The 10927-nt window shown below is 45.3% G+C and overlaps 1 protein-coding gene across 6 annotated transcripts in view; it reads right to left on the bottom strand.

Annotated features, from left to right (window-relative positions):
• NSD2 (nuclear receptor binding SET domain protein 2) overlaps positions 1-10927 on the bottom strand; it is a 111313-nt gene that overhangs the window by 39566 nt on the left and 60820 nt on the right. For 5 of the 6 annotated variants that reach the window (XM_024246460.3, XM_002814508.6, XM_054554903.2 and 2 more), the window contains exons 6-9: positions 10384-10528; positions 5883-6001; positions 2621-2702; positions 1370-1494 (exon numbers count right to left, since the gene is read on the bottom strand). In XM_024246460.3, the coding sequence (XP_024102228.2) occupies positions 1370-1494; positions 2621-2702; positions 5883-6001; positions 10384-10528 (471 nt within the window). The remainder of the gene's footprint in view (positions 1-1369; positions 1495-2620; positions 2703-5882; positions 6002-10383; positions 10529-10927) is intronic. The other variant, XM_054554904.2, reaches the window with a different exon arrangement.

Here is a 10927-nt window from a genome sequence, read left to right as displayed (position 1 = left end):
GGAAAATAATTTGTATAAAATTTGCCTTTTCTTATTTCAGTAAGCTCCTAGATGTTTCAGTAAATAATTCTTAACTGCATTTTCTCCAGTGTGTCCAAACATCACAAAATGCTTAATTATCTACTCGTATCAAACTGTAAACCAGCCCCAGTCCCACCATCCGTGAACAGGTCTCGACCACCACTGAGTTGGTTTGAGTCCCTGCAGAAAATCCCACTCGGAGGAGTGGTCGCTATCTGCACCATCACTAAGGATTCAGAGTGGCAAGCCGCAGAGCCCTCTGAGCCCCGCACAGGTTGCCTAGGTCCCTGACCTTCCTGCCCTGGAAGGCCTACCCTCCTCTAATGAGTGGAAACAACTGAGGCACACCCCATCCTTCCTGGGGACCATGGCAGAGACCTGGCCAGAATTGCCGCCTTCTGACTCAGTAAGAGTAAGGGGCCTGTCCAGCCCTTGCCTCACTACCCTGTTCCAAAAGGCCCCCAGTTATCATCTCCTCATAAATACGACAAAAACAGGACCCATGTCTACAATGAGAAAAACAGCATCACAGAGAACCAAATAACAAGAAATTAAAACTCCAAAGCTCTATGAAGGTAATCCCTAAAAATCAGGAAACCAACACTACCTCTGAACAAAAAAGTGTCACACCTACATTCTGTGGCTATTTGTTGTTTTTGGCAACGGCAAAAAATTTAGGTTTGATGATAAAGTCTAAGTGTCATGTTACAATGACGGCAGGTAGCAGCCCCGAATGGCTTTACTTTGCTGTCATGCACTCTGCAAGTCCAGAACACAGGAGTCATATTACAATGGTAGTTCTGACTCACCTCAACACTCAAGTAACTAAAATTGTGCCAGAATTTAAAGGACCAAAGCCATGAAATGCATGAGAACAAAGAAATCTTTGGCTTCCTCCATGGGCCGAGGTCTGGAAGCCACAGGAATCAGGTGTGGTGTGTGAGTCGCCCTCCACCCCACCCAGTATGTCAGCTCAACTCACACTGCGCCCTTTCAGAACCAACGCAGACTTACTTCCACGTGAACTCTTACAGTGTGAGGGCAACACAGAACACAACATTCTTAAGACAGATTTTAAGAACTACGAAACTGCATCAAGACTGAAGTATATCTGTACATGTACACAGACACTGTGTGCGTGTGCATAAAAAGTGCTCAAATAAACTATCATAGTGCACTGTTTGTCCATTTCATGAATCTGAGTTAGCCAAGAGGCCCTAAAGCATCTGCACTGGCAGTGAGCACCAATGCTGTGCTTATGAAGTCTGAGCGTTACTCACACTGCAGCGTGGGCAGCTAAATGGCCTTCATACCAATGCCATGGTTATCGTTATTATTATTATTTTACCTCATTCTCAGTTAAGGATGCAGAAGGAGATGAACTTTTGCTAAACCCAAGAGCTGAAGATGCTGCCGTGGAAGCCCGATTTCGCTTCTTCAGTGGTTTGCATGCATCAGACAGATTTTTCGTTGCTGTAAAATAATTTTGGTTTGTAAAGTTTCAAATCATAAACCCTTAATTTTTTACTGCTTAAAAATTACCCCTCAAATTAAGTGAAGTTCTAAAGATGAATCTTCTGAATTCCTTTGTCCTTCTGGCTTAACTTTTTATCATGGAAAAATCTGAACATAAACAAAAGCAGACAAACTGTACAATGAACCCCATGTCCTCGCTACTTGGCCCCCAAAAACATCAACCTGGGGCCAGCGTGGCTCTATCCATACCTGGTTCCATGTCCCCCTGCCAGATCATTCTGAAGCAAATCCCAGACATTTCATTTCATCCATAAAAAGTTTAGCACAAATCTCTAAGTCTTACATATAACCACAATGCTACTCCCACACTTAAAAGTAACAATGCTCTTATATTATCAGCTAGCGTTCAAATGTCCAATTGCTCATGTCTTTTTTTTTTTTTTAAAGTCTGTTTAACTGATTTTTAAAAGCCAGTCAAGCACCTCATGCAAAACAAGAAAAACAGAGCCATTGCCAATCTCCCCTCACTCTCCTCCCCAGGGTTTTGTTTTCCTTTTAATTAAGAGTTGGAGAAGGTACGACTTCTTCAATAAGGGATCAAACAGATATTTCAAAAAGATAACTAAAAGGTAAAAGGAAGTGTAATTTCCCCTCTTATTTTTTTGACAATTATTTTTCATAAATGTTTTAAGCTAGTTTCTTTAGCATGTGAAATATAAGTAACAAGCCCTTACTGTTAGCTTACATGCAGAGGGTCAGCGTACTGAAGGGTGACAGAATTTACAGTAGCAACTGGCACCATCAAGTAAGAAACCTGAAAACTTCTGGTTGAAATCACTTTTCTAGTAAAATTTTAAATTGAAAATAATAGAGCCAAGTAGAAAGTAACTTCAATAAAATTTAGCCAAACCCTTCAAAATAACATACACATTAAAACAATTTAGTTTTCAACCACAGGAGAACCTCCTTTCCTTCTTTTTCACTCCTAGCTTAATTGTGGGTTCCTCCCCTGCCCTATTCCCCTTCACCAGCCCCAGCCTTCCCCTTTCACACTCTCAGCCCACCCACCCAGCCCAGCCTGGGCACCCAGAAGCCAAGACGGAAAGGGCGCTGACCACATTACCTGCCTGGCTCTTGAGCGAGGAGGCTGCCTCCATGGCCTTGTAAGAGCTTGTTCTGGCCGTTTTGTCAGTGATTGTGTCTCTCTATTATTTAAAAAAAAAAAAAAGAAAAAAAGAAAAAAAAAAGAAAAGAAAAAAAGGAAAAAAAAAAGAAAAAGAACAACAAAAGGAAAAGAAAGGAAAAAAAAATCTCCTCATGTGAATGAACACAGGTTGCTGAAAAGTTTCGTGGCAGAAACTTCTTCCTTTGGAAATGTGTTCCACACATAAGTCATCCGTGGTTGCCCAATCTCAGACTTTTTTCACAATCTGGACTGATTCTTTCTTCACACCTCCCGCTCTCGCATCTGTCAGGAGGGCGAGGTGGGTGGGGCCACGCCAAGACCTGCTGCAGTCATGTGGTTAAGACACCTGATACAAGTCGTATTGAACATGCACCTAGACTCTCCACTGAACCCAAAGCAGAGGATGAACATGAGAAAAATGGATCCTTCCATTCGAGAGGTGCCCAATCAAGTTAGACTCAGCCCTGCTAAGTCAGGACCAACATTACTAGTATCACTATACTGAGGATTTCCAATTTTTAGACAAACACCAGATACACCTAATGAACAAAGATCATCAGTAAAATATCACACAACTGAGAAAAGCAAAAAAAGGGAGAAGGGATCATGAAGCTTTCATCAAGGGCTGAGATTCTGAAAGGTGTGGCTGAAAACTGCCCTGTCCCCACAGCACTAGAGCAGCACTGCCCAAGGAATGACTTGCCACTCCTGCACTCATACTCCATCTCACCCACCTGCCTGGAACCAGAGCCAGTGAGACAGGGTGCGGTGAGGTGGAATCCAGAGGATCATGGACAAGGTGACAGGAGAATGCACTTGGGACAGTGCCCAGCATGTCAGAAGTGCTCAGTGCACATTGGGTGTCATATGTGGTTTGGCTCAGGTTTATAAAACCCAAATCTGAAGAGACACCATTACTTCCTTTTATCATGGGCTATCTCCTGAGATAGGAGCTAATAAAACATTACTAGCCACTTAATGTGAATTTTGGTATTTTGAGTGTCCAGGGTCATGTATTTTTTAGGTATACCATTTACACAAATATTTCAAAGCAACCAGTTTCAGTATGATTGCCAGCAAAGGGCTACTTTAATAGAAGGTAACCTGGCCAGCCGCAGTGGCTCACGCCTGTAATCCCAACACTTTGGGAGGCGGAGGTGGGTGGATCACCTGAGGTCAGGAGTTTGAGACCAGCCTGGCCAACATGGTGAAACCCCGTCTCTACTAAAAATACAAAAAAATTAGCTGGACGTGGTGGCACGCACCTGTAATCCCAGCTACTCGGGAGGCTGAGGCAGGAGAATCACTTGAATCGAGGAGGCGGAGGTTGCAGTGAGTGAAGATTGCACCACTGCACTCCAGCCTGGGTGACGAAGTGAGACTCCCTCTCAAAAAAAAAAAAAAAAAATTAGGTGACGAGAGCAAATGTTAAGTGCAGGCTTTCTGGTAACTACAAACCTTAGTGGCTACAGGTGAATCTGACCTAGCTTACTGCTGAACACTTGATCACTCAACAACCTCACCTGATGGCAGGTGCCCCAGAAGAATGTTCTGTGGGCCAGAAAAATGGGACAGGGCCTGCCTGCTCCTCTCAACTACAAATACAAGTTTAAAGAAATAAGATAAATGATATGGTGTCCACATATTTACACCTTAGCAATATGTGAGATTTATTTTCCACTCTTTGAAATAAAAAGAGCATTTTAACTCAGATCAGTGAAAAACAGGATGAAGCTTTACTCAAAATCACAAATATACAACTACTCTGTCAGAACTATTTTTTTTTTTTTTTTTTTTGAGATGGAGTCTCCTTCTGTCACCCAGGCTGGAGTGCAGTGGTGCAATCTCGGCTCACTGCAACCTCCACCTCCCAGGTTCAAGTGATTCTCCTGCCTCATCCCGAGTAGCTGGGATTACAGGCATGCACCACCACACCCGACTAATTTTTGTATTATTAGTAGAGATGGGGTTTCACCATGTTGGCCAGACTGGTCTCGATCTCCTGACCTCAGGTGATCCACCTGCCTCAGCCTCCCAAAGTGCTGGGATTACAGGTGTGAGCTACCGCACCCAGCCAGAACTAGTATCAAATAAAATAGAAATTCAAACAAAGTATGAAGTCTAATTAAAGTCTCAGTTCATGAAAAAGTTAACTAGACATCTGAGACAGTTGAAATGAATGGCACCACTTCATACACTAGGAAAAGGGCTCACGTCTCCTACATGCATGGGCACCATACGCTAGACAGAATAACCCAGTGTTTCCTTGGTTGGTTTCACTCCCCTGCAGGTACCAGGCAAACCCTGTCCCTGGACACATGCTGGCAGTAAGCAAGGAGCACAAGGACCTGGGGCTGGCTTTGTATCTATGCTGTACTTTTCCTGCACAGCCTGTTTAGTATTCCCATTCGGTAAACAATAATATGAATTACTAATGAACTAAATAAAATCTAGGTTAATTGCCTTTAATGAACTGTTGACTTTTTATTGACATGTAACACATATCTCTAATGGACTTTGATGCCAGTTCATTACTTACATCCTGAATAATAAGCCCTATAGAGAGGTTATGGTGTTTGGGGTTTTTGTTTTGTTTTGTTTGAGACAGAATCTTGCTGTGTCGCCCAGACTGGAGTGCAGTGGCATGATCTCAGCTCACAGCAACCTCTGCCTGTCAGGTTCAAGCGATTTTCCTGCCTCAGCCCCTTGAGTAGCTGGGATTACAGGCGCACGCCACCATGCCCGGCTAATTTTTTGTATTTTTAGTAGAGACGGGGTATCGCCATGCTGGCCAGGCTGGTCTCGAACTCCTGACCTCAAGCAATCCACCTGCCTCGGCCTCCCAAAGTGCTGGGATTAGAGATGTGAGCCACCACACCCGGCCGAAGAGGTCATTTTTAGTGACAATTTTGTCCAATCTAAAAAACGAGTATTACTCAAAGCATTTGGATGTCTGTTTTCTTGAAGAGCAACACATCATCGGTTTCTGTGATAACACCCCTGGCGGGTAAGAACTTGCAAGCAGCCTTTCTCAATGGGGTTCTGTGAGAAATGCAAGCCTTCTGCTGAACACCAGCCTGGGAGGAGCTGAGTGCACCGCCACCTGCATCTCATGTGTGCTCCCATGCAGGGAAACAGTGGCACCAAGAGTCACAGAGCATACACTCTGACAGGTCAAGCAAACCTGGAACACAATTACCTTCCGAAGACTGTGCTTGTCCATCCTGAGTCTTTTCCTGGGTGTGTCCTCAGCTTCAGCATCTTCTGTAGGGTCCTGTGTCCTCTTTGTGTGGTTTCTTTTTTTCCCATTTACGTTACCTTGGAATGGTGGATGGGGAAAATGTACATGAAAACCACTCCAAAGCTGCATTTGAAGCACTGTGAGAACCTACCCAGGGCATTAAACATACAGATCCAGCCCATGATGGGTTTCCTGTAACCCTGCTGATTTCCAGGACTTATGTCTTACAGATCAAATCTCTTTACAACAAAAAAACTGGTGACTATATCTAACCTTAGGCATTATATTAGCATCTGTTATAAATATATATATATATATGTATATATATATATATATATATATATTTTTTTTTTTTTTTTTTTTTTTTGAGATGGAGTCTCGCTCTGTTACCCAGGCTGGAGGACAGTGGCACAATCTCATCTCACTGCAACCTCCGCCTTGTGGGTTCAAGCCATCCTCCTGCCTCAGCCTCCTGAGTAGCTGGGATTACAGGCACATGCCACCACGCCCAGCTAATTTTTGTATTTTTAGTAGAGATGGGTTTTCACCATGTTGGTCAGGCTGGTCTCAAACTCCTGACCTCGTGATCCGCCTGCCTCGGCCTCCCAAAGTGCTGGGATTACAGGCGTGAGCCACCACGCCCGGCCTTAGAATTATAAATTAATGTATTAAAGCATTAAATTTAAATATAACCCAGTATTTTATCTATTTATTTATTTTTGAGATGGACTTTCGCTCTTGTAACCCAGGCTGGAGTGTAATGGCACGATCTCAGCTCACTGCAACCTCTGCCTCCTGATAGCCCAGTATTTTTTAAAAAATATTTTCCTAGGCCGGGCATGGTGGCTCACACCTCTAATCCCAATACTTTGGGAGGCTGAGGTGGGCGGATCACCTGAGGTTGGGAGCTTGAGACCAGCCTGACCAACATGGAGAAACCCCATCTCTACTAAAAATATAAAATTAGCCGGGTATGGTGGCACATGTCTGTAATCTCAGCTACACAGGAGGCTGAGGCAGAAGAATCACTTGAACCCAGGAGGTGGAGGTGGAGGTTGCAGTGAGCCGAGATCGTGCCATTGCACTCCAGCCTGGGCAACAAGAATGAAACTCCGTCTAAAAAAAAACAAAAAACAAAAAAAAAATCTTTTCCTTACTAACATTCAAAGACTTGTGGAATTTAAGGTGAACTTAAAAAAAAAAAAGCTTGCTATTTCTTAAACACTTCCTTAAAGAAACATGTTAAGTAGTAACACTACATTTATATATGCAAATTAAGGGCTTCCTCCATGTTTGCTCAGCTGTGCCATGTGTTAGGTGTTCCCACATGCTAACTAGGAATAGCAGCTAATCCAAGACCTAAGGCATCCAAACAATACCAACCTAAGACGGTAAGGTGTAAGAGTGCAAATTCTACAGAGATGATTAATTTCAACATGCCAATGTTTATTTTAAATATAAATCCAATATTATCATTTGCATGACTGCTTTACAGAAGGGTTCAGGGTTTTTATTAATGGACTCTTCATAAAACATCTTGCAGGGCCGGGCATGGTGGCTCACGCCTGTAATCCCAGAACTCTGGGAGGCCGAGGTGGGTGGATCACAAGGTCAGGAGATCGAGACTATCCTGGCTAACACGGTGAAACCCCGTCTGTACTAAAAATACAAAAAAAAAATTAGCCGGGCATGGTGGCGGGCGCCTGTAGTCCCAGCTACTCGGGAGGCTGAGGTAGGAGAATGGCGTGAACCCGGGAGGCGGAGCTTGCAGTGAGCCAAGATCGCGCCACTGCACTCCAGCCGCCTGGGCAACAGAGCAAGACTCCGTCTCAAAAAAAAAAAAAAAAACATCTTGCAGAAGGACACTGTTGCCCTGAAGGACACTGTCGCCCTCAAGCCTCACTACTGTTGGGACAGAAGACACCAGCAAAAGAGTGCTCAGCTCCACAGGGTCCAGCAAGGCCTCAGGCAGAGGTACAAGTAAGTGTCCGTGCCCTGGTGCCAATGCATTCACAGAGCCTCACCTCAGGTCTAGGCCTGAGCCCAATGCGCAAGAAGAGTCAGCAGCCAGAGCGTGGGGGCCCTCACCAGCTGCAGTTCCAGCCTGGTGTGATGGGGGCCAGGCAAGCAGCCCTCGTGAAGCCCACTCCTGGCCACACCACTGCAAGCTGGTGAAAAGGCAGCCTGGGGAAGAAGCCCGTGGAATGCTCGGCAGCAGGACCTGCTCAGCCACTGCCAAGCATAGGCACCACATGGCACAGCCAGCCAAACTCTCGAGGCCCCCCTCAGGCAGGTCTGCCTTCAGAACACCTGTTCATGAGCACAATGCCAGCCCCGCGCCTCGCTTTCCCACAGGCGAGGTCCTTGACACAGCACGTCCTCGACACAGCACCTCCTAAGCACCTCTCCATTCATCCAGGATGAGGCAGTAGCCGTTTCTTACAGAAACAAGCAACAGAGGCATCTGTATGGATTTTCATTTTTTTTGAGATGGAGTTTCGCTCTTGTTGTCCATTCCATTGGCTGGAATCCAATGGCACGATCTCGGCTCACCGCAATCTCCGCCTCCCACGTTCAAGCGATTCTCCTGCCTCAGCCTCCCAAGTAGCTGGGATTACAGGCATGTGCCAGCACGCCCAGCTAATTTTGTATTTTTAGTAGAGATGGGGTTTCTCCATGCTGGTCAGGCTGGTCTCGAACTCCTGACCTCAGGTGATCCGCCCACCTCGGCCTCCCAAAGTGCTGGGATTACAGGTGTGAGCCACTGCGCTGGGCTGGAATTTTTTTTTTTTTTTTTTTTTTTTTTTGAGATTGACTCTTGCTCTGTCGCCTAGGCTGGAGTGCAGTGGCATGATCTTGCCTCACTGCAACCTCTGCCTCCCGGGTTCAAGAGATTCTCGTGCCTCAGCCTCCCGAGTAGCTGGGATTACAGGCATGCGCCACCAGGCCTGGCTAATTTTTTTGTATTTTTAGTAGAGATGGGGTTTCACCATGTTGGCCAGGCTGGTCTTGAATTCCTGGCCTCAAGTGATCCACCCACCTTGGCCTCCCAAAGTGCTGGGATTACAGGTGTGAGCCACCATGCCCAGACATCTGTGTAGATTTCTAACACTGAGGTCATGGGCGCGTGACAAAGATGTGGTACGCCATCCTAGTTGTTAGCACCAGGGTCACCTGAAAGTCAGAATTAAAGGACACCCAAGAACCTGCGTACACCTGACACACACTGTGGGCAGAAACTCACCTGTCACTTCTATCCACTAAGCACTCGGCAAAATATAGCACAATCAAATTTATGCTTACACTTCGAGGGTAAGCTGAATCTGGCTTCAGGAAGAGCTGGCTCATTTTTAAATAAGCCAGTCATTTAAAAGGAACACGTCTCTAAATTTAGTGTATTGATAGAGTGAGGTATATTTTCTTTTAAAGAAATATAAATATCCTTGCTATTCTAAATTATAGTATTTGCAATGAACACTGAGGAAGTTGAACAAATTCAAGATTAATGAGATAGTTGATGAAGAGATCTAGAAACACCTAAATCAAGATGAAAACATCTGAGAAAGAGAAAGGTGACAGCAGGCACATGTGGCCAGACCCTATCGCTTCTGGGCCCCGACTTCCTTTTAGGTGAGTCTTGAAACACTTTATGTTTGGCCTCTCCAAAGCTCCTCAATGATGAATCTTCAGATATACAGTACTTTTTTTTTGTATTTTAAATTGATACCCTAATACGTAAGTTATTTTTACATTCAAATCTCAGTTTTCCACAATTTGCATCCAAGCACATATTTATCACGAATCTAACCACTGTTACACATCTTCAAATCTTACAGTGTCAGCTCTCCCTCCTCTTGCCACTGCCCAAAGCAAAGTAGCACTTTTGGTTTTTTAAGCCGAAGGCCTAGGAAGGACCAAAGGATACCTGAATTCAAGGTCAGTCCAGTCACCCTTCTTGCCCTATGAGCTCTCGGGCAAACAGGCCAGGAGCTGCCCACACTCCGGGCCCCCGTAAGACGGAGACCACAGCCGAAACCAGGAGGATTGCTCTCAGAAGCATGAGAGGTGCTGTCTCCTCGGAAGTCACAGGCCTGAAGGTTGACCCTACCACATCATGTAAGCCTGGAATCCAAGAGACGACCTTCCCTCCCCTTCCTTCTTCTGTCCTCTCTCACAGCCCCATCAGCAGCAGGGACCACAGTGGCTGCTCAGCTTGGGCAGGAGAGCAAGGGAGCCACAGGCCAGAAGGCACCACACCGGACAGCTCTCAAGCCAGTAAACACAGACGTCAGAGGCTGTTCTTACTGTGACCACACGCACTTGGACTGCTGGCCCAAACCCCACGGGTCAGAAACAGGGAGAGTGGACACACTTCCCTACAGCTCCAAGACCAGAGCTCAGCTTGCTACACTACACACATCAACCCAAGAGGAGGACATTAGCATAATGCTATGTTTACCAGAGTCTTCTTCAGCCTGGACAGGGGCCACCAGGGCAAACTTGGTGTTGTAGCGTGCTCTCTGCTTCTCACTCAGCAGACTCCACTGTGACCTGAGCAGCTCTTCAATCTCCTCACCTGAAGCATCCGGGTGCTCAGCTACCACCTGTGGGAACGGGAGAAGGTGCAATGAGAAGTTAAATCCGTAAAACTCATTGGGTTTTGTTTTGCATGAAATCAAATGCACGGCCCTTTAGAACTTAGTGTGTCGCATTTTTATTCCCACATCATAGAACTATGTCCAATAAAAGCTTCAAAGAAAAGTAGTGCTTAACTGATGCTGTGACTCACTGAAAACTCATAAATTAGAATAGTGCCAGTGAAAACAATTCAACTCTACTTCTGTAAATGTTGGAAATGATAAATGATAAAAATATATATATACTTTTCCAAAACCACTAACTCACTTAAGACCCAGCCTCTAGGCACCCCTGAAAAATTAGCTGTAGAGCCAGTGCCACAGGAACGCTGCCCCTGAACATAGAGGTGGGCGCAGCTCAGTGTC

Source organism: Pongo abelii, chromosome 3 (assembly GCF_028885655.2).
Source record: "Pongo abelii isolate AG06213 chromosome 3, NHGRI_mPonAbe1-v2.0_pri, whole genome shotgun sequence".
NCBI classification, from domain to species: Eukaryota; Metazoa; Chordata; class Mammalia; order Primates; family Hominidae; genus Pongo; species Pongo abelii.
This window is presented reverse-complemented; position numbering and strand designations above follow the sequence as displayed.